This window comes from Hetaerina americana, unplaced genomic scaffold, assembly GCF_022747635.1.
Source record: "Hetaerina americana unplaced genomic scaffold, ioHetAmer1.1.p SCAF_3, whole genome shotgun sequence".
NCBI lineage: Eukaryota > Metazoa > Arthropoda > Insecta > Odonata > Calopterygidae > Hetaerina > Hetaerina americana.
The window spans coordinates 82,646,368-82,671,807 of record NW_027286874.1 but is presented as its reverse complement, the minus strand read 5'-3'; the positions used below and the strand labels follow the sequence as shown (position 1 = coordinate 82,671,807).

At 39.2% G+C, this 25,440-nt stretch overlaps 1 protein-coding gene across 2 annotated transcripts in view; it reads left to right on the top strand.

Annotated features, from left to right (window-relative positions):
• LOC139690233 (uncharacterized) overlaps positions 1 to 25,440 on the top strand; it is a 239,547-nt gene that overhangs the window by 142,906 nt on the left and 71,201 nt on the right. For both annotated transcript variants that reach the window (XM_071587555.1, XM_071587554.1), the window contains exon 2: positions 16,729 to 16,872. In XM_071587555.1, the coding sequence (XP_071443656.1) occupies positions 16,729 to 16,872 (144 nt within the window). The remainder of the gene's footprint in view (positions 1 to 16,728; positions 16,873 to 25,440) is intronic.

Below are 25,440 nucleotides of genomic sequence, written 5' to 3'. Positions count from 1 at the left end.
CAGATTGAGTTAACCCAATGTTACAATAATAGAGGAATGGAGTAAAAATTCCAATTCCTCGAAAGCTATCCGTCAGATAACATTAGAATCATAAGATAATTTCTTTATAATATAATAGTAAAAAAGTAGGCACTTATCTGTATTATGAATTAGGAATTTTTTTATTTGAGGAAAAGCTAATCGGAAATAACAGAATAACCTAAAGTTTTCTTGTGAATATAGACCAGAACAAATTGTTCACTTCTCGTTACTCTGGCTATTAATTCAATAAATTAACTCGCGGTGAACTTATTGACTGTGGCCAACAGTATCAAGAACCACATGCTTCATCTGTTTCTTCTAATAGGAAAAACATCTGTTTTGAAATTTAAATGCCTGGAAGTAAAATACAGTAAGAGGAGCGACTTATAATAAACCACGTATCAAATGTGGAACTCTAAATTGGGAAAAATACTGCCTTGAATTCTGTTGGTACCATTTTTTTAAATTCTGCCCTGCTTTTCTCTGCTTTATCATTTAGTCATACCTTTAAACGGCCAACATTGGCTAACATTACTCTTCCGATAGCAAATACACGCAATAATAGCTCTGTTCTATAGCCCCATATACAATTAATCGCAGGGTTAGACATTTGGTGAACTCACTCGATCGAGCGACACTAAAACCCTTCGAACTTGAGCGTCTCTAATCCATGATACGTACCTACGTATTCCATAGCCTATGGCTATGGTGGTTTGAGGGGCACTGAGGACGGAAGGGCTCAAGAATTTGACTCGCTTTCGCCGGAATACCATACTTAATCGGGCGCGGATATCGGCGACCACTAATCGAACGTGGAAATTCGGGTTCTCGTGTACTACGTGGCATCTCCAAGGGACCTCCCATTATAAGCGATGAGGGTGAGGGACCTCCCTACGCCCCAGCGCTGGGTTTCGGCATTGCCTGTTTAGAAATTGCGAATATCCAGCTGGGGTGACTTTAAACCAAGGAATTGCAGCAAAATGTCGCGAAAATTGTAATCATCAAATGGAATTTCCAGAGGAATTTAATGAATACCGAAGAATTGGTTCCTTTTCAAATGGTGCACTCTTTTGTTTGATACCAGCTTATTCGCAAAATATGTTTTAGGTCTATCGGAATTAAATTACGGAAAAATACTCTAATATTCTAGTACCCTTTACAAAACTTTGAATGTCAGCCGGCACTGATGAAATTTGTGACGTTAACAGGCATGAGGAGGTTAATTTCACTTCAATTTATCGACTAATAACAATAAAACTAACGATTGTAAGCTAAACAAGTAATTAAATATACCAAAACAATTTACTGGTGATAATTGCTTCCCGAGGTCCCGAACTGTTTTTAATTTAGAGAATGTGGCTCAATACAACGGAGGTTTTCGCGTCGTTGATTACAGGTTTTGATGACTTTCGGAAGTTGCTTCGTCGTGAGGACGAAAACTTTTCTGATGACACACTAGTTCTCAAAATCCGCTTTTATCAATGTATGTCTCATTTCGCTGCATTTAAAATTGAGAGTATTTCGCGTCCCAATCGAATGTACGTCACGTGCGCTTCCGAGTACATTTCCTCATCTCCAGAAACCGAGAATACGAATATAAAACATTGTATGTATATAAAAAATTCAACATGAACGTACCGTCATATCAATGAGAAGTATTGGTAACAATAAATAATAATAATGTGATAGGCAATTTCTGAAATATTTTAGTATCACTGTGTGCTTAATGTAGACTGAATTGAAAAATTCAATAATACCTCACATAATTTTATCACAAATTGAATTTTGCCCATTGTGGATTATTATTTTAAGAGGTTATACGCGGTAAAAAGCAATTTTCAGTAACTCTTAGCGACCATTCAAACTTTAGGAAAGAAAAAAAATATCAAATAAAACGTATAGTTTTGTAGCGAGTCTTTGTTTAAAAAAACATAGCTTTTTATTATATTTGGTGCACTGTGTCACTTTGTCGTAAACTCTGCAAGTTGAGATTAATGTTGGGATAATCAAATAGTTATTTTTGGGTGGCCAATCACAGGAAGTGACAAAAGAGCAGAAAAATTTTTTTACGGATGCTATCCAAAGAATTTGAGCAAGGAAAATGTAAAAACAGTTTTTTTTCCCTGTCCGATGCATATTGATGTAAACATTAGAGCAAAAGCCTTTGACTGTCGCGGTAAAAAAGGTATAACTGCAAGAATGAGAAAATGTAGAAAATAAATCCTTGGTTATTCAACATATTTTTTTATTAAACACATTAGTGTTTAATAAATAAATAAATAAATATATATATATATATATATATATACACATACATATATATATATATATATATATATATATATATATATATATATATATACACATACATATATATATATATATATATATACACATACATATATATATATATATATATATATATATATATATATATATATATATATGTGGAATAACCAAGTATTTATTTTCTGAACTGAATGGCTTCCACAAAGTGATGCCTGGAACCATTCTATCGAATAAAATGTAATTCATTCCTAGCATTCAATCAACTCTCAGACTTGCTTCTCACTACTGATGTATCCCTGTACCCCTTCCACCTCAAAATATAGAAGATCCTGATCTGGTGAGTCTGATTCGAATATTAATGATCATTTTAGCGGCTAGAAAATTTATGGGTATAATGAGGAGAATATTGGGAAACTCAATGTGAATTCAAAAGTCTAAGGAGAGTTTTACGAATCTCTAAGGATTTCAGTGAACTCTCCTTAAGTTTTGAATTAAAATAAAAAAGCATATGAAGGATGATATAACAAATGTGTACCGTTTACAGAAATGTAACGTGGTCGTGTAAGTCATATTATCGGTTTCATTTACGAGTCTGAAATGTGTTGTAAATCATTGAATGAAGACTCGGGAAGGAATGAGTACCTCTAAAAGGTACATTCAAGGTTTTCTTTATATAGTAACAAGTACGCTTCTCTGTCTGTTGGGGTACCGGTATCTCTCGAAGAAATTCTAAATATTTAAAGCTGGGCCAATAAATAATAATATGTATGCTCGTATGGTTTGTGGAAATCACAATACATTGTATATACGTTTACCTATTAAAATTAACAGAGTACGAGAGTATATAGAGTGTTTACTGTTGCTTTATCTAAGAATGTGACCCGCTGAAAAAGAAGTGAACGCTGTGAGCATAAGCACTGTTAAAAGATCAGTTGAAATTGGAAGCCCGACTATTTGAATATTAGGTCAATGTTTTTTTAAATTCAGAAATAAGGTAGAAAGGTATCATATACGTTTACGTACTACATAACTTAAATATCATACGCGACTAAGGTAGTTTTTATAAAAATCAATAAAAGATTACCCTTTAGGGCAGACCTAAGCGAACATAAGCTGATGTATAGTTATGGGAGGTGAACACGTATAATCATTGTAGAAAAAAAGAAAATTAGGAAATAATATGGAAAGCATCTGAGATTTATGCTGCCAGTATGATTCATGGATTTTGAGAAAGCGTTCGACAGGGTAAGTGAACCAAATTCATTGTCTCAGGGGTAACTTTATGGAATTTACACAACACGTTGAAACGAAAGAAGTAACTTCGTAAATCCACACAAATTTTATTTAAAATACGGACTACGTTTCGACGTTGGACGTCATCACCTCATAATGAAGTCCACTTTCAAAACCTAGGGTGTATTTTAAATAAAGTGTGTATGAAATTACAAATTTACTACTTACATTTCAATATGAACCAAATTGAAGTAAATGTTGCTGAATTTAGGATTAAACTGGGGGATTATTCGTTACCACTTTATGTATCTGACGGTGCAAGTCATGATAATAGACGTATTGAAATAGGAAGCGGCAGTTTTGAGTGGAAGTTTCTCCCAAAATGTCCTTGAGGATTTTTCCAGGAATCATCAATTCCTGATTCCCGAGAAAATTTTTAAGGAAAATCTAGAAAACTGCTCATTGAACCGGAGAGAAGCTTCATTACTGCTGAAATTCAGAGTAATGACCCCAAAATATGTTTATAATAAATAGCATCGGGCATGCGTACGCGATACCAAAATCAGATTGTAGACGACCAGTAAATTTTAGTTCTGTAATCAAATTCAATAGATTGCTTGCAGTTTGAATATGATTGCGACCTATACGGTGTTCTTCATTAATTCAGTTGCCCTTTTCCATTTAGTCTATTTTTAAATTAAATTTCATCGCTTTTGTAATAAGAGTACTTTAATAGTAAAGCAGCTGACCAGATGGGACATTTTAGTATTTGACCTCCAGGAAGCAAATCTATCGCTTGACCGAATAGTTGACCAAATGATGATTGGTTAGGGCGTGTTTGTGTGTGTTCTTGAACCTCTCTCTCCGATATGCTACCAGGAAGTTATTTTGTAAAACACAATGTAAAATTTTCACTTGAAACATGTACGATATAATTTGCGTGCAATATAATAACGTGTAATACATTTTGCATAATCATATATGAAATAAAATAAAATGGAAACGAATTGGTGATTTTCACCCCTGTCTCTACGAAGTAATAATAATCAATTATCTTCTTTTAGGTAAATTAGTCCAATATTAAATGATAATATTTGATGGATTTTTTTACATTTGAATCAATCAATATAGGTCTTTATGAATTATATTTATTCTTATTATTCAATAATAGCACATTTTTGATTTTCAAGAGTTCCATCGAAATGAGTAGAGAGAAAAATTGGTAATAATTTAAAAAGATAAAATCAATCAGCTCGTCAAAATGATCCCAATCTCTGCAATGCAAAGGGTCATCAATTAACGGTCTGCACGGGCAACTAAAATATAGTAATGGATTTTTTGGGGAAAATAACTCGTAAATTAATAACGATAAGCCAAATACTTCATCTCCTATGATACAAACCACCATTTTACAGCGTGTTTTATGGCTGAATTTGGAGGCCGTAAGAAAATTAGCAGCGTGGATGGAATATTGAATCATCGTCTAGACAAAAGGTAGGTTTATTGGGGCGTGCTTCGCCAGAAAAGGAATGCCATTACCAAAAAAACCATCTTTACTCAGGACACTAATAATTAATTATTTCAGCAGAGTGATACAAATGTTCAAAAAGAAATGCAATGATTTAAATATAATGCTAAAAACGGAATATTTCAAGATATAATTGGGATAATTGAAAAAATCCTGAGTACATAAATTTTCTTGTACATTACCATGAGACAACACCGAAACTAGGTTCAAAAAGAAATAATCATTAGCATTAAATTAAAATTGGAAATATGTGGTTGCAATGACCGATGGTGGTGCATCTACTATGATAAAAGTCGAGAAAACATTTCCGATGATGTAACAACATGTCTACTACAATTAAGGCTATATCAAGTTTATGCATCTGATGATTGTATTGAACATTCCAGTATTCATGCCATAATTTTGGCTTTTATTAAAGTTGTGTTTGTTACATTGTTTATATTTTGAGGTTCCTTCAAATATTGCAGCAATCTAACCAAAATTATGCTCAAATAGTACTATACGTTACTAGTAGTAACATACGACAATGAAATGAAAAATAAGAATTCGGGAATTCCCGAGAATTCTCGTGATTTGCATTTTCCCGTTCCTAACTGCCGAAAGTTTAAAAATATTGTGCATTTGAAAATACTGGGAAACCTAGATGAGCGAGGTAGATTAGCAAGTTATTAATGATTAACTAGTAGTCAGCCAACTAAGTGATTACAACTATTTTAGATTGCATAATTTGAGCGTGAAGTAGGATGAAGATTAACTACAAGGCAAAAAGTAATGAAACTAAAAACCGGAAATACTACGCCAAACATGAAAGTGGGAAGGGATAAACTGGATAAGGTCCAACCTCTCAAAAACTTGGGCTGTGAAAAACTTGTATGTTAAATAATTGGTGCGCTAGTTAAAATACAGATACATGATTGGTGGAGACACTAATATAGATTGTAGCGCTGCGTTATTTCAGAAAACTTATCAATGGAGTTGTATTTTTCATAATACAATTTCTAAAAATCAGTTTGTGCCTCCAAGATCGTGTATAAATACCTTACTGGCATTATATTTGAGTATTATATGGCTTCCGATTTTATTATGAACTGAATTGAGGGTGATCACTTAAGATTTCCCTTGACGATTTTATTATGAACTGAATTGAGGGGGTGATCACTTAAGATTTCCCTTGACGATGGGATCACCAGTTTCCCCTATTTTTAGGGTCCATTGCTAGTTTGATTATACGAGAGGTCCAAAGATTCCAAATTATCCAAAGTCCAAATATTATCAAAAATAATATTTTCGGAGAGAGAGGAGAGTATTCAACAGTTTTCCGACAAAATATCTTTGATGCACAAGAATTGACAGATCAGATTACTGTCTGACAATAAAACCAAAGCTTCTTCAACATTTTTGAGTCACAGAAAAAAATTTAAAACGTAATGTGACTTACGAGATGGCTGACATTTCATAAAGGAAAGGTTCCTGAAAGAGACTGATTAGGTCCAAGGCTGACCCACATTTCAAAATTCACGATTCCATTTGGGTGGGGGTGAGAGCAGGTGCGGCCGGTCTGTGACGTTAGCTATCAGTGGATGGGACGGTGTTCGGAGGAGGGTCGGGCAACAAATTACGTGATGCGAATCCATCACTCAAACGAACAACATTCCTCGTGCTGTCTCCCGGCCCGTACTGCAGGAGGGCCCTCGGGCATTCGCATTCCCCACGCCTCGAGATCGTGTTCGGTCACTTCTGGAATTTAGCAAGTAGGTGACACGGCAGGTGGATCAGCTCGGGGAGAGGAGGACGGTCTAGACGGCGGCACCTTAGACCTTAAAGATAGCTGCTTCACGAGCCGTGATGCGCTCAAATATCGGTCTTTGTGCCATCTAAACTACCCAAGGTTTAGCGTCTTCCCAATTGCAAGACATTTGAAAAGTTCATGAAGCGAAACGTTGGGAGCTGTATTCTGTAACCGAAAAAAAACTTTTCATGATCTACACTGCTTTGAATTAAGCGAATATATGTATATACATAAACAAACACATACATTGTTAAAATTACATACATGTTCATTATATATTTATGTATATAAATAAATATATACACGGCGAGTGAAATTCACACATGAATTGCCCGGGAATCGAATCCGGAACCCTCCGTTCAGTAATCCAACACACTACCCCCCGGACTGCCGCGACCCACTTATGTATATAATGAATATTAATGCAATTTATATGCATTTTTATACATATATACGTACAATAATAACTCCTCAATTTAGCTACTGAAGCTAAAGTGACAAGTAATCTTGAAAAAGTGGTCAAAATAATTGCTCAGTAATTTTTCCGGCCTTCAAATGATATCTCTGGGTGATATTAATTTACATGACCTTTCCCAAATATTTTAGGCTTGAGAATTTGCGAGAGCACACTCTACGTGTAGCATCATAGCCGACTCGGTGAGGAGCGGAAGATCATGCTTCATCCTCATGTATGCTATTGCTACAGCGCGCAGGGATTCTTACCGGTTCCAATGTGATCCAAACACTGACATTGAAAGCAACGTATCGTAGAGACTATAAATACCCTCACTACGTGGAATTCTTAACCTGCAAACTCCCATCGGGTAGTGTATCATTAATTTAAACCCCCGATCTCACTATCCCACACCCCCTTGTCTCTCGCCATCGGGATTAAAACGCCACGGAAGCTGATTGACTGAGAGCTCCAGGCCACCCGGTTACACGGAACAGGCGTATGGGTCTATGTGGGTCACACGAAACCCGTATGGAAATCGGAGAACTTACCCTCCTGGGTTCCTCCTCCTCTTACGGGTCTCCAGGAACGGAAAACAACTGGTTGGATCGCAAACCAAATGGTATTGGACACTCGCAAGCAGCACACTCGCCTACAGCTCAGATGCTACTACGGGTTTGTTTTTGGGGTTCTGTTCCCATCCCTTTACGTGCCATTTTTTAAGAGCAGGAAAGATTCCAGTTTTCTCTATCCCCCGACTGACAGGTTGAAGAAGATTTGAAACAATGAAATACAGTTCTGCAATATGGTGACATTTTTAAATGGTTTGAAGGAGTTAAAAATAAAGTACTTGAAGAGCGGATGAAGACAGAATCCTTTGGATAACACCTGAATAAAGAAGAGAGAAACTAATTGGAAACTTCCTGATGCACAATGGAATATAGAATTGGAGGAAACATAAGGCAAGACTACCCGAGGAAAGCCAAGAATTGAATACGAGAATTAGGCATTGGAAGATAGAAGCGCAATGAGCTATGAAGTAACAAAAATATTGATATCTAACAGACTGTTTAGAGAATTACTACACATCAATCTTTAGATTGTTAACCAATGATGATGAATTTAAGAATGAATAGGAGATATTTTGTGTTTTCAGGACGAAATAATCATTCTGAATTTTTTTATTTTACCTTTGTTAGAAAGATATCCAACATGTTGCATGGAGGCTTGTTACGACAAAACAGGGAAAGACATCTGAAGGGGATCGAGATGGTGCGGGGGCTAACGTACTGACTTCCCACCCAGAGGGCGCGGGTTCAAATCCCGGCGGTGTTGAATATTTTTCAGAGGTATCTCAATCCCTACTTGATGGGCTTTGTGAAGGGCACTTTGAGTGAGTACGGCGTCCGTCGGATGGGACGTTAAGCTGCGGACCCCTTGGCGCCTTTCGTAAAGAGTAGGCTAATGCCGACGCCGGGTTTCTCTCCACCCTTCATCCTTTCCTGTCCATCCCCTATGGCGCAAATGACCTCAGCTGTCGGTCACCTCCCCTCAAAACTACTACTACGACATCTGAAAATATTTGGAGAAATTGAATTTCTGAAGTTCCAATTTCTGTCCTAATATGTGTGTTATGACTCACATTTACATTCAAGGATGTTTCTAGATGAAGCCTCCACATTTAAAATGTCCATATTTTTTTAATACTTCTTTGGATTTATGCGAGCGCTATTAAAAGCGTAGCGTTGCCACAAGAGTGTAACCTTCATGTCAAATCGAGAGAATGACCTAGTTATATCAAAGCAAAATCTGGTGAATAATAATCGAGAGGAATAATTTCCTGTCAAATTTCTTGTCACCTCACTCAGGAGACTCTTAGTTTAAAATATTCACTTGATTTAACTATTCTGGTTGTGCCATAAAAGAAGGTACAGAAAAATGTTAAAAACCTGTAAAAAAAGTCTATCCAAAGGCTAGTACGGTACTCTTAGTATGACTGAATTAATCTTAGATCAGGAATTAACGACCCACTTACTGTTAATTGTGTAATAGGAAAGTGCTGTCCTCTACTTTTCTCAATTTAGGAAAAAACCATAATTGCCACTGTTAAGGATAATTCTTGTTGAAAAAACTTTAAACTATAGGGTATGAATAGGTATATAAGAACCTTATAATGTTAACTATAGTATATGTCATGAGTGAGAATTTATAGCATGGGTGTTACAGTAAGTCAACCAAACGCCTGAATATTTTAATAAAAATTTCAATTATTCCAAAATTTTAAGTATCACATCACACCTAATAGAAGATGTTGATGTAAACGAAAATTCACTTTTACCATTTAAAAATAGCAAAGACATTATTTAAGTTTCGTCCATCAAACCTCCAGTTTAATGACTCTGAAGTAGGAGAACCAAGAGCGAGGAAATGAGTTTCCCTTTGGTTAATGATATTAACTAATAATTTGATTAAATCGTGTGTAACCTATGTATATCTTAATGCGTTAAATTTCTACTAGAGAGCTTTCATATGTATCACTTCATTATTATTTTCAAGTAACTGTTGAAGTTTTGGAATGGGCAAGCCAAGTTAAGTGAGCAGAAGCGATTGGGGACAAGGGCCGAAGAGAAAGGGTCCACTAAGGAAGGAGGAGAGGGAGGCTTGCGGATGGAGTGTATGGAAATGAAATAGGAGGGAATTTAATGAGGAAGGAGGTGGGATTGGAGAGAAAGAGCGATTTTTCTTAAAATGTGCAGTGGGGGTATCAAATAGGAGGCTGGTGTATTAGCTACCCTTTCTAGTGTTTCTCCTTTGACTGCAATACTAGGTTGGAGGTGCTAAAAATATTCACTATCTCAAGTACTTGAAAGCCCATATTATTCTAGGAAATGAAGACACTCGTGGCATCCTAAGCATCCGTGCACCATACGCGGCCAGGCTTTTTGATCCGCCTCCCATTGAATTTGATATAGGTGAGATAGTATAAATCAAGTTTAATCCAAACCACATCCCCTAGGGCCCACCGTTTCTCGTTAATTTACATGAGTATCATAACATGAGTCCTTCCACTTCTCTACCACTAGTGGAGTTCGTTTAGGGGGAGAGACATCTATGTATATGAGACTCTGGGGTCCGAATTTTACCGATAGGCAAGTTGCACCGCGAGATTACTTCCTGGAAATTAACCCTATTGCGAAGTCGTTAAGGAAGCTAAGCGGTATTGAATTCTCGTTCACAGTAGAATGGGGTGGAGGGGTGCTTTCGGCATTAACGTATGACTCAATTTGCATCGATACCGCACTCCGCTCGACTCCTGAGGGAGAGTTTTAGTGAGGAATGAAATACAGGATCGAAATTGAAGTTTCCTAATTTTTTTCGTCAGGTTCCCATTCGAGGTGAATGTGATTTTGGTGATGTTTGTCGTTTCACTCGGAACGACAGTACCTTTCCCTTTCTCCCCTCAAAGTGGTCTATTTCAGAGTACGTCTCATGAGCCTCCCCGTAATTCCTCCCCCCCATAGGTCAACACCGTTTAAAGCCTGTAAAGATCCGCTGGCTCCTAGCCTCTGTGAAGATTATGACCTCTCAATCCGCTGTTTTGTTTGCTTATATTCTCTTCTGCTGTCCAGAATATTTTTCCTGGCGAAAGGATGGCTGCAACAAGTGTCTCTCGAAACTATAAAATATCGACGCAGTCATGTGAAAAATGGCGAATGTGCAAAAGACGGAAGGATGCCCTGTCTATCCTCGCCTTCATTAATTTATCGTGGCGGCAAACTGGCACTCCCCTTACTTCATTGTGGTGGTATGATCAGTTTCATCTTAGGTTTAATCTTGTTATTTTTATGCAAACAAAAATGTTAAAATATCCGTGACGATCTCAGAATGCCCTAAAAAATGGTAGTATTAATCCATTAAATTTGCATGACGCTACTGGTAACCTTTATGTGACGATGAATACGCTACAACTAATTCATTAGAGTGTGACGGTTAAAAGAGTAAAAGTTGCATCTCTGGATACGAGGATGGCACTTTGCACAGATGCTAAACGGCCCATTTCCCATCGATTGCGCATTGTGGCCACGATAACGACACCTGCGGGATCCTTATATAGCGGTTGACCATGTATTGGGGTCGTTATCACCACGGAATGTTTACGTTTATCGACTAGTAACATCGAAATTTAACGGTTCAAAGAATGTGATGGGATGCATATGGCACGTACATGTTTAATAGGCACTCGTAATACCTGTAGGTGATATATATTTACGATCTCCAAAATAAATGTGCCCCTTTTTAGTTAAGATGTTGCCGAGATTTTTTACTCCGTCAATTTCAATGAGACCTTAAAATTTTTTTAGCCTGCAGCCTCATGAGAAATCGAATTCAGGCAAAGAAAAGGTGATAATATTCTGTAAAAAGTTAAAGACAGGATGTAAGTGATTGAGAAATCGAAGAATTATGAGACCAATTATCTTTCTTTTTAATGGAATGTAGGGTTCTTTAGCGTAAATCACTTTGATCCAGAAGAAAAACTCCTTTGATTATATCTCACATTGATCAGTTCTTGGGCAAAAGTCAATTTCTGCGTTTCAAAGTTCTTTCGCACATTTGTCTGACATAATATTTACTGACTGACTGACATGACATTTCCATGACAGCCAAGACCATAGAATCAGAACTTTAGAACTTTTTCTATCTTTATATCATATGATTTTGCTACAAAGAAATAGAGACACTGCATATATACTTGTAACACTATTTCTTCTCTATAGATTATTTATTTCGCCGTTCCCCCCCCCGCCAATTGTTTTCTTTTATGTTATGGGTTTTATCCACTTTAAATCATTAGAACGAGGCAAGAGGGATTTTAATTGGCTTTTTATTATTACTATTCCATTTTGAATTAAGGTTACACCTTCATACCCCTTTAGTAGTATGGATTATAAAGTAAAATCTAAACTTTATTTGAAACTTTTGGTTTATCTGGAATTACTTTATTTCGAATAATGGATGAAAATGGGTAGGAAACAGCGCATACCATTCTGGTGTACAAATTGCTTAGTTATAGCGCCCGTCGCGTTCGGACGTTGTTAAGTAACTCATTAAACAGCATTCCAGTGCTTGACACTTTTTTAAAGTATGAAGGATAATTCTTATTTGATATTGAAAAGAATTATAGTTTCAACTTGGAAGAAATAGAAGAGAATGAATGGCTGCAGTTGGGTACCAATTTCAGCCTGGAAAAGGAAGAAATGAATATTCGATTTCACGATTGCTCCCACGTAAATTACCGCACCATTTATCATCGCCAAATCAAAGTTCGCTAATACCGTAGAGTAACTTGAATTAGTCGTAGTCGTTTTTGAATGTGCAATTTAGCTGGTAATAAATATAACGCTTCTTTTCATTGTAATGTCAGAATCTTGGTAATCAAGCTGTCTCCATACTTTATATTAATTTTTCTATGCTAAACCCTTGAAACGTCACTAAATATCGCTTAACTTTCTGTTAGAGTCGTATTGACACATTATATCTGCTTGCGCAAGTATCTCATCCAAACTTCCTTGAAGGTTTTGTCTTATTTAATGATTATACACACTTTATTTGGATATGAAGAACTACTACCACATTTCTGCCGCAATTCTGCATTTAATATAACTTAATATTACCATAGACTTTCGAAGGATTGGATCAACTTGGGGAATACTTTCATCAAAGCTCTTCGGAAAGGAAGTCTTGATTATGTTAGAATAAATATGGATTCGCTAAAATGAGGGTGGATTGCCTTCCATTGAGTGACCATCGTCTGATGCTCAGCCGCTTTTCCGGTGAGAGAAAATGGATAAATACTCATTGTCTATCAGCATTGACTCACTGACTAAGAGAGCCCTAAAAAACCCTTATGGAAGATTGACTGATCAATTTGACAGTTTTAATGAACCCAAAGGAAACCGAGTGCGTGAAGCTTATCAACTGGGAGTGTCACCAGCGTCGGAGAATTTAGTTGATAGTTTGATAAAGCTGTTTGGGAGGGTCTTTGCAAAATAAATTCAAGACAAAATTTACGTGATACTCAAACGGCGGCATATGTAAATTTAAAAATTAAGCTCATGACATCGGTGATTCACAAAGAAAATATTCCGCATTATGAAAACTTATTTTCATTTTATAATTAGATGCAAATGTTTATTTCTCAAGGAAAAGCAAAAAATATGCACGAAAATAAAATTTGTTAATGAAGAATACCCATTGAATGAGTCACATATTCCACAGTGCTGGTTACTGAAGAAGAAGCACCACTTTTAGTTAATGTAATAATATTTCAATTGCTGGCTCCTTGTCTTTATATATTAAGAATGATTCTATTATTTTGAAATTTTTGCTAAATAAATTTCTCATCCTTTCGTCTTTATTTACTAAGACCTGATCTATTATTTTGTGTGAATTGCTGTCCAATATATCTCCCATCCTCCACGAAAAGGTTTTCGAAGTTGACTTTTTCACTTGTTTTGAATTTTGGGAAAGTTCTGTAAAGATTAATTATATTTATTCCGTAAGAATAGCCCATCGCTATTTTTATATTACCTGGCATTCCCATAAAATGGAAATGTGTAATATTTTAAAGAATGAATTTCTGGGTCAATTACGTAAGTTTTCCGAAGTTTTTATCCTATTCAATAGAGCAAATGATCGTACCCTTATTATTGTAGATAAATAATCACGTAAATAGACAGCTTTTGACGCCATCATATAGAATCAGAGTGGATAAAATACTAGAATTTTTCATCGATGTGTGAAATAAAACTAAGGGGCGGACAAGAATCTCGTAAATCTTAAAAAAAATAAGTTAGAGTCATTATTCAAACTCAGGAGCTATTCGGTTGAATGGTTGGGAAGATTGTGTGGGAGGAAAGCAGAGCAGAACGGCAGCGTTTTAACGGTGTTTAATTTTTTTATTCCCTGAAATATCTCGCATGATCTGAAGAGACTTTCTTCTTCGTCCCTTCCCCACGAATATACTTTGTGGCTTTAGGCCAACATTTATTCCGGTCCTTGAATTCCGACGTGTCACTGCCTAGATCCCTTCGGACACATCGGATCTTACGTGGTATCTTCTGCCTGAGTGGTGGATGGGGAAAGCGAAGAGCTTGCTGGGTTACAGGAGAATGGAGAAAAGAGGACGCGAAGTCGAAGGAGAGAGAAGGTAGAGGGAGGGGCAATGGGTAAGGCTGGGGAGAAAGAGAGAGGGGAAAGTTTGGAGAGCATGAGACAGCAATAGTGTCGTTGAAGTTAATTGCGCGTTATCAGCTCTTCGTGTAGCACTTAAGGATGGCATAACATATGGACCAGCGCCATTAAAATGGAATTCATTGCACTCAAGCGACGCATGATAATAGGCAGTGGGATTCACAACTTAGCACTTAGAACCTAGGATGAATTTCTTACAAGATTGAATTTCTCGTGTTGAAATGAGTAAAGGTCAATCGCTCGTATACTCTCTCTCTCTCATGGGGGCGTTAATTGAAAGATAACCAAAAATAAGTTATGACATTTCGTCTTCACTTAGGGCTCTAAGAAAGAGAAGTAAAACCCTTTCCTTTTCCGTTTTCAACACCCCTTGATGATGTAGTTATGCTTCCCATTTTGCATAAATAAGATCAGTGGACTATTATAAAATTGTGGCCTTAGGATATTTGTACAAATACGGTTGAGAGTGTTTCAGTTTAGAAATTGTAAATTCGATAGTTTAAAAAGTAATCCCAATCTGTTACTTCGGGTAAAAAAGAGTCAAGATATTTAGCATTCGATTGTTATTTTCATTAGAATAAACACGAAGAATTATTGCACTAAATGACCCATGACTTAAAGACCGGACGGGAAAATTCATTGTCACGTTGCGTTTTTCAGACGTTTTAACAATGCTTATATTATTAAAGTGTGTACCTAAAATCAAGTTATTTTAATGCCTTTAAAAAGCCTGCCACCATTTATAATTTCATAGGGACCAGTATAAAAAAACATAAATATTGTATTGAAAGAAGTAACTTTGAAATTCCACATGAAAGTTGGCGTGAAATTACAAAATCACTTCTTTCTTTTTAATATAATGCATACTTTCCATAAATTTACGCCTAAGGCAACAAATTACAATATTACCATTTAAACCAAGGAAACACATTTTTTCAATAGATTTTGACCGAAAAAATACAGTGGTTTCAGTCAATTCTAATGCAATGAGCCTCTCTTGGGCCCAAATTAAGATCTCAGTCTCTCAGCTTGCTCCGAAAGTGGGGGAATGTGAGGGCTTTGAGTACTTGAGCCATGCTTGAATCCAGTGAATTATCATCTCTCCATGCCACCACCGAAATTTATGCCCAAGTGTCACCGTTAAGAGAAGTAATGGCTGAGCAATAAAAACTTACTAAGCATATTTTCCTGAGATACGTGACTTCCTGGGAAATGTGATTTTCGATTAAGACTGGCAGGCGGAATACATATACATAAGCATCACACCAAGGCCAAGCGCAACCGTGACCTGCATTTTCCATGCATGCGCTCATTTTCCATCTAATCCTCTCTTCGGGTTTTCCAACAAGCTGTACTCATAAGTAATCGCGTGTGTTATCCATCGTGGTCGGGCTTTTACTTCCCTTATTGCTATGCAGACGCCTTCTGGTATTCAAGCGAGCTCCATTTTGGTAGAAGCTCTAGTTATTAGGAATTTGTAAAATATACTTCGTTTGAAAAATGGGGTATGCTAAAATATGGCTAAAAAGCTTAAACCAAATTATGTTATGAATATACCATTATGAGACCAACTTTATTCATCGGAGTTCGAAAAGAAGATAAAAATATTTTTCTGCTACATTAAGTAAATAAGAACTGAGAGAATAGCATAATTGTCCGAAGATATTAGGACGTAATTATTTAATAGCTAATGTTATGGTAAACCATTTTTTTCCTTTGGCTATGGTGGTCCGTGTACTAATGGGGCCCAGATAAAATCTTGGCCTGTCATCAGTTTCACAGTCACAGCTGAGAATGTGTCAACACCGAACCACCTGTGTTTACGCATGCCCGAGGCGGGACTCAACCACGTACCCTTTAGGTTAGCAGAAGAGCACGTTACTCACCCAACTCACCTATTCGATTGACAACCAATGTTAATTAAACCCGGTGGATTGATTAAACCAAAAGATAACGCCAAAAGTTTATGAGATACTTATATAATCAAAGGCTCCTATCAATACTTTTATCATTAAAACTAGAAGTATTTCTGTTGTGCTAATGAACGTAATACAATTGTCTCAATATATTGACGCCGTTATTTGGATCAATATTGTAAAAATTATTTCCAGCGCAGAAAAATGTATCACTTTAATAAATTTCTCCCCGTCTCTTCCATTGCAGAGGTTGGGCTTTACCTGGGGTCGCCGTGTGAAGTGGCTTGCAGTCCGCGGTTACCGCACGTCGTTTGCAACACAGTGTCCAGAATCTGCGAGTGTGACAAGAAGTATCCGGTTCGCATCGGTCCACGAGCGGGATGTGGAAAACGTAAGTTTATCGCTGTTGGATGCTGTTGCTTCAGGGTTGGTGAACGCCTCAGTTACATGTTTCTCCCATTTTACTTACTCGTATCTTTGCAATAACCTAACCTTCTCTAAAATGTTTACTCCAACGAAAGCCATCGCTTCTCGGATTTTTCGAAGTGGCATCCCAAGTTTTAAATACAAGGACGCAAGTCGATCCATTAAGAGTTGTATAAGGTACCCATCTTCCAAGTTGCTTTGTTCCTTTGGGATCAGAAAACGTAGCAAATTGTTCGAAAACGTCCATATTAATGATTGGAAAATAAATTATGGTGAATTTATTATTTCGATTGGTTTTCTCGAGCCTTAATTCATGAGTAGGTGTGATGCAACCTACATATTTTAAATAGAAGATCTTATATTTCATTTTTAAGATATGCAGGATGCCTGATTTTAGAAAGCTTTAGTAGTTCCAGTTTGAGTGAATGGGAATATAATTTTGGAACAAATATTGTTTTATAAGTAGCATTCCTGTTGCGAATTAAAGTATAACATGTGACATCCCTAAAAACTCCGGCTTCCAAATTTTGTGTAAATACCTCGGTATGATTCACAAAACGTATGCCTATGCACACATACAAACGTAAACATATTAACGTATACATTCATGTATGTAGGACTAAATTATTCTATTTTCCTCCTCCAGTTAATACCCTGAAACGTTTTTATTTGTGACATCTAGATAGAACCTTATTACTCGCATTACGCCTACAGACGGATAAATTCGATTATGTTTCGTATTCTTAGAGCAAATTCCATTTTATAATACGTTTTTACATATATCTTTGATTCAGCTTTACGTTTTTCTCATATGGAAATATCGATATAGGTCAATATGCGGGTAGTTTACCAGAGTGTACTAGTATATTTTCATTCTCAACCCAATTGGAAATGTATGTATTCTCTAATAGATGGCGACGCTTTTTCAATGCCTATCTTTTGCCTTTTGAGATTGAGTTATTGAAAAAGAAACTCTTTCCGTAACTAACACAACTGCGAGATGCTCCAATTCAACAAGAAAAAAAATCAGCTAAATTCCTTGTGAAACTAGCTGCACGTGAAATTATTTCTTGCGTGATAGAAACTCTACTTTAGGAAAATGAGCATTTGAGGTCCCGTGGCCTTTTTCCTTTGATGTGCACCTTAGTGTAAGCTCATGAGCATTTGAAGATCTCAGGAGTCACTTTTTGAAACTTACAGCTCATTTTAGGGCTTAAAACACCTTTGCATATTTATGACAGTATAATCGTGTATAATAATTAGCATTACACATTGATTTTTATTTACCAACCCAGGTTTCGACATTTGATTTATTTTCAACGTGGAGTAAGAGGTTTTTAAATTTCAATTTAAAAATCTCATCTTTATTATTGATTTTATGATCAACATTCCTCATTTACTTCCTTTTTTAAAAACTAAGTTTTCATTAAATTGTGCATTTTGGTTTGAGGCCAAATCGACCTAGCAGAAGTGGCACAATTGATAAGCTAAGCCATCGATTTATTTGTATAAAAATTAATTTGAAATATCCTTTAAATTTTATTTTTATTCAAAAACAGTTAAAATTATATTTTAGCTTTTTCGTGCAATTTTTGTTCGAAACAATTTTTGCTACAACTATTCTTACAGAATATATTTTTCATTCATTCTCGTGGACGGACCCCCGTTACTCCGGTCGGGGCTCCACTGTGTTGCCTTTCCAGCCGCCTAGGCTTCTAAGGCAGGGCGTCGTCTTCTGCGTTGTCACGGCGTTCTGGCGATCCCTGCTACTGAAGCCTGGGCCTCTTATTCGCTGGGAGGGCATCTTGGCGATCCATGCTCGCAATGGGGCGCTTATAGCGGTCCCACGTTGAAACCTGGATCTCTCCGAGGCGTCGGATGGTGGCGACGTCTGAATCCGCAGCCCTCTCGAAGAATCTTCGAGACAGCTCCGGAAGAAGGACGTTCAGAGGTTCCATGTTCCCGTCCTGGTGCATCTCTTCCACGCGGGCGTAGCGCCCGCATCCCAAGATGCACCGTAGCGCAGAGTTCTGCACCACTTGGATGAGAGCGAGGGTAGACTTCGGCACTCCTGACCATACCGGCGCTGCGTACGTGATGACAGGCAACACGCACGCTCGGTAGTCGACGCTTCGTTTCCGAGCTCAGGACCCCCGGACGAATAATCGGCCGAAGCCGGTTAAGCGCCGCGAAGGCCTTCCCTCGGACACGTCGCGCTTGGGCGTTCCAAAGGAGTTTCCGGTCCATCAGCACTCCGAGGTAGAGAACCTCGGATTCCCACGGAAGGGTGACTCCATTCACCGACAGCTCCTCTTCTGTCGGCGCTCCTCTGCCGGTATGGAAGACGATTGCCTTCGTTTTCCCGGCATTGACTGCAAACCGCCAGCGACGATACCACGAAAGTAGCTCGTCGACGACGATCTGCAGCCTCTCCACGGCGAAAGATATTCGCCGGGAGCTGCACAGGAGCGCCGCGTCGTCCGCGTATAGTGACAGGACCTCGTGCCTCCCATGACTCCTGGGAATGTCATGGGAGAAGATGTTGAATAATACTGGCCCGAGAACCGAATCCTGGGGGACACCAGCAGAGATCCGGTGCACCCCAGAGAACGAGTCAGACCAGGAAACGACGAAGGTCCTGTCTCTTAGGTAGGAGCGGATCACCTCGATGATCCACGTCGGGAAGTGGAGTCTCCGCATCTTCAACAGCAGTGCCTGGTGCCAGACGCGATCAAACGCCTTGTTGACGTCGAAAAATGCGCCTGCCACCGACATCTTCCTGTTGAAGGCGTCCGTGATGAAGTCCGTGGTTCTCACCAGCTGATGGACCGTGGAATGCCGCTAGCGGAAGCCGAACTGCTCATCCGGGAGGATGTCAGCCTCTCGGACGAAACCTACTATCGGCTCCAGCAGAAGTCTCTCGTACATCTTCCCGAATCCGTCGAGTAGAGAAATGGACCGGAAGTCTCCGGGTCCCACCTCCGTCCTCGACGTCTTCGGGAGACATATGATCCTCGCTCTCTTCCAAGTGGTCGGGAAATAGGAAATCCTGACGCAGCCGTTGTAGATGCTGGTCAGGTACGCCACCGCTGCATTCGGAAGTTCCCGGATGACGATATTGGGTATATCGTCATTTCCCGGGGCTTTCCTCTTGCGTAAGCAGCGTATCGTGCCCAGAACGTCCTCCTTCCGGAACTGGGGAGCAGCCTCAGCATCTTCAGGGGCAGCATTCACCGCAGGGGGAGCACTCCTCCACTCGATGGGCTCCAGCACACCGAAGGCACCTGGTGGCGCAGCGACATGCAAGGGAAATGTGCCCGAAGCGCATGCAGTTATTGCACTGCAACGGGCCACCTCCCCCACGGCACTGTTCCACCGTGACGAAGCAGTAGTGCAGCTTTCGGATGTCCCTTGGCTGCGCTGCTCTCGGCGTCCTCACGACATTCGCCACGTGGCGATCAATGGGGACCGGTTTCCCAGCCTCCATGACCGTCAGGCGACGAAGGCTTCTGACGACGTAGCCAAGTGACTGAAGAGCCGCAGTCACCTTGTCATCGCTGACCCACCGAGATACGCCCTTGATGAAAAGCTTCACCCCGGGAATTCTCTCGATGGGCTGAGTGTGGTATTGGATCCTCAAGGAATCCAGTACCGCAGTCGCCTTTCGGTGACCCTCAATGGTCTCGGTGACGAGTCGGATGGAAGATCGCCTGACCTCCAATCCAAACTCGTCCCCGAGTTCCTTTTCCAGTCGCTCGATGAGCCCCTGGACGTCCGTGACGCCATACAGCACTATGGGAGGCGTCTTTCTTTTTGTCACCGTTGGTGCTCCTTCGGTGGCAGCAGGCATCGGGATGGCGTCGTCCGTAGGGGTTGACGTCTTCTTCTTCTTTTTCTTTGAGCCGACGACGGTAAAACCGTCGCCCGAGTCCAGGGCTCGGGCAGCTCCCTCCTCATCACCTGGGAGCGCCGAAGACGAAGTTGGTTGCGAGGAAACCGGCAGCACCGTTTTTCTCGCTTCCTTCTTCCTCTTGGCGGTCTTGCGACCTTGCTGGTCGTCAACTCCAGTTTGGTCCTGAAAAGGGCCGCTGGAGCTATCCTGTGTCACCGTTGGTGCTGGATCTGTTTTTGTGGCAGGTACGTTGCCAGCGGTCTCCTTTGGTTTCGCCGTCCTCGGGATCGGGGAAGCCGACGCTGGCGCCGACTCCCCTCTCCCGAACACACGACGAAAGTCCTCAGGAGACACAATTCCAGACGACGACGTCCTGTCGCCAGTTGATGCTGTACGGCGATGCCCCTTCGTCCTCTCCTGAGGCAACGCGAGCGCTGAGTCGGCCTTAACTGCACGAGGCATAGCGGGCTCTCTCTCTCTTAATATATTTTTCATTCAGATTCACCAAATAAGCAAATATTTTCCCCAATTGTAATCGCGATAATTAGTAACTTTATAGCAAAAAATGACCAACTAAGTTACGAGTACATGAAGAACTTTTTATAATTTGGGAAGTTTCAGAGATATATTGTGTGAACCATTAGCTTTAAAATAAGCAACATAATGTCTGATTCACGAAACAGCAGTTGATGAAGACTGGCCTTTGAGGAAAATAAACGAGTGAATGTTAAACTGTACTTCAAGTATTTAGTAAGCGTGTAGAAAAAACTTTAACAAAATATACGGCACGAGTTTGATACAAAAGTTTTGATGTTTGACCGAGAAACTACATATTTTTATAAATAAAAGCGATTGAGACAAGAGAGTTTACTAATGATTATCTAATTTTAATTTTATGCATATGCCTTTATTTTTTGAAGCTGCTTATGAAAAGAGAAATTCAAATTCAAATTCAAGGATATGATGGAAATTTTCAACGCAATTAACTTTTATTATTTAGTTAGCGATAATTCTCAATACTGAATCTCAGATGTACGCATATATGTATAACTGTGATTCAATGGGCTCGTTGTTAATGAGGGCGCATATGTCTTTATTTTGAAGAGCGTTTTAATAATTGATATGTAATTTTCTATATAGTTCGGTATATTTAAAGTTTTCATTGTTGATCAGTATCAATGTTTCAATTATTTGATAATTAATTTGATTTTTCATGTGGGTTGTATGTTTTAAGTACATACTCAAATGGATAAGTTAGATTAGGTATACCGTATACTTGTATTGTATCTCCGTATGGAGATAGTTAAGTCCCGAAATCATGGATTTAGTCAGCTACTTTAACGGTTAGTAACCGTTTTTCAATAATTTACATTTTTTTGACGCGAAAACATGCAAATAGAGTAAAATTGAGAAACAGAATACCCTATGCTGCTAACATCAGCGAGAATGAACGAAGAAATTCTGTTCAACTCTCAGCGGGCGCTGGAATGTGTTTAGGTTGAACTTTACGGGAAAATGATATTTTTGGTTAGTTTTAGGTGTTGAATTCAAGGCAACCCTAATCATCTCGGGCGTGAGAAGACGGTGGCTATTTATCTAAAAAGAAGTTTGGACACACGAAAGACCGAAAAATTAAGTGACTGGGCTTTGGAACTCTCTTCCCAGCGTCACCCATGTCATCGCCTCCAATGAAATCTCCATCTTCTGCCCACGCCCCATCCCTCGTTTCTTTCTCACTCAACCCTTTTCCTCCCTTTACACATCCCAGATTCTTTACATCCTCGACCCGCTCCTTCCCGACCACCAATTTGGTCCCCATCGTTTACACCCCTAGCCTCCTGTAAACTCACACCAGAGCTCCTTCCTCCGCCACACCCTCGCCACTATTACCCTCTTCTTCTCCCAGCCCACACACTCGATCTCCCCGCCACCATTCCCTCACCATCTCCCGCTCAATCTCGTCTCGTGCATATCTCGCCTCCTCCCCACTCCCCCGCCTTCACCCACCCCGACGGCTACCATCATTCCACCCTCAAATCTTCCGGTCCAAATATTCCCCCTCGGCTTCGCTCTTATGAGCAGCGTTCCTGCTTCCGCCCGCCTTGCACTTTCTTTCTCGCTCTCTCCTTTCCCTGTCCTGTCCTCATCTTCTCCCTTTGCCGGCCTCCTTCGCCGCTCCTCCCGCTCATCTTCCTCGTCTCCTCCGCAGCTCCTGAGATCACCTCATCGCCCCCTCAACTTCCCTGTCCCTCTCCTCCACCCTCGCCCTCCCGCCGCGTTCCTCTCGTTCGTCTCGACCACTCCGAACCCCCGCCTCCTTCCCAACCCCCAATGCCGCCTCCTCTCCCACGACCTCCCATCTCCACCACCCCGGCGCCTCGAGGTGGTTCGGAGTAGCGCCGGCGCCGGGGTGCCTCGGTCCACGCCCTCCGTGACTGAGATTGATGCACCATCCCACATTCATTTTGCCTCCCTCGGTTAACTCCTTTAAGAATCCACTTTAAGGCGGAGCGGAATTTCCGACTTCGTCGAGGAAATACTTGTTAATCTCCGTCGACCCCGTTTTCTTTCCAAGTAGAGATGATTTTTAATGCCCCTCCCTATGGAATAGTTGCGGCCCTAAAAAGGCTTGGGTCAATAAATACGTCGTTCCCTCTTCTATCTCTCTCACACAAAACAGGACTTTTTCACCATTTGTTTCCACCTCACTTCACCGCTTTTTTATTCACTTAACCTCCTCATTGACTTTCCTTCATACTAACTCAAATGGGTGTATGGGAGAAGGAGAGGGCGGAATATTCTTTCAAATTTTAAAATTATCCTAGCTGTTCCTCCTGCGAGGTGCACGGGACAAAATCACTTGCCACAATACGTACTGTAGCTTTTTAATGTGACGGTTACTGTTTATGACGTGTGAAGGAGAGATGCTAAACGGAAAGTAAAATTTGTTGATTAAAATAGCAGTTGAAGGTTACTCTGTGAGGACTCCTAAATACATCCAAGATATCATTTACAATATTCACATGAAATGATAAATTCACATTATTAAATATTCTTCATACCCGTTTTCCTAAGATTGATGCCTTAAAATTCTTTATTTTATGAATTTCTTGAACGCTAATATTTTAAAGGTATATCAGCGATACAACTCCACGCACCTTATTTAATCCTGGGCTAAAATTATTATAAGTTGCAAATGAAATTATATCCATTTCATTTCTGTTCTGTCCAATTAATATCCAAATACGGGAATTCAAATGTTCAAAATTTAATTTAAGCTCTCCGATTTCTCAAATTTAAGCCCTCCAAACCTTAATTTTCCCAATTCTTTTGAGCATCATTCTTCTAGATTTCTTATGTATTATCTCCGTCCAGAATATCGTACATTCTTATTTATTTGTGACAAAGAATTATTGCAATATTATTTCAAACCGTGAATAAGATTTATAAATTGAAAACCTAACTGGCTTGAACATCCCTGCATGATTTTTAAATTATATTCACGTAATATTCCCAATACCCTATACCTCTTCATATCCTCAGTATGTGAGTTATCAATGCGTTAGGGATAGCTGACATCCCTCCTTTCTCCCGTGTCAATCACGGATGTCACCCTTCCGCATCTTCATCCTTAACCCATCTAGAGCTGCCTGGCTCATGCTGACATTTCGATATGAAGCCTGGACACAATATGTGTAGTATTGAGATCAAATGTGATGTGCTTCACGCCAGTGAGAACAGTAAACTTTTTAAACATTAATCAATCATAAACATATCTTCACTTTGCACTATTTACGTAGCTTTGGTACCATCGTTTGAAATGAACGTTTTGAAGTAGAGGAACATATTTTGAGGAAAAAAGTGAAGCTAAAAAGAGCCGGATGGAAAGACTGACGTCACGTATGGTTAGGTACTAAAAACATATCTGGTAAAAGCGTACAATGTTTCCTAGACGCTATTTTTGGGAGAAGAGTTTGCAATGCGTTCTATTTTGCGTTTGTTTTTACGTTTAGTGATAATAAGGCCTTTTTACTAGTTTGCAGGGTCTAATATGTTTGCTCCATTAATCTATTGACGCATTTGAATTAGTAGCTTATTTGTAGTTGAATAGTTATTGAAAAATGTGTGCAGCTTCTACATATGCACATAAGACGTTTTCTTATACTCAGTTGTGAGGCTACTTAAATTTCTAATGTCATACAGGCTTGCATCCAACTGTGAAAAATATTCTTGCCGCAGGAATTAGCGTCTTAAATAGCCTTACGAAGACAAACGCCGGTGAAACTTTAAGTGCTGAAAGAATGAAATATTATGGGATTATTTTTAGTGTACGAAAGTAATTAAAAAATATTTTATTTTTCATTTGGTCTCATTTATTTAGTAGTATAATAGTCTAATTTAGTTATTTATCCAGTGGTCTAATTTATTTAATATCAATTAATCCTTATGGTATGGGATTATGGCTCAAATTTTGAAATTCATGATTTTGCCCGAAGGTCCCCTGAGAAATGCTTAGTAAAAAAGGTGCGAAAATGCCTCTGTTAATGATATCTTTTAATTTAAACTACGTTCTTATGAGTTAGGTTCCATGTTTCTTATATTTGTTTAGATAAATAACATTCCCACGATACTACTTAATCA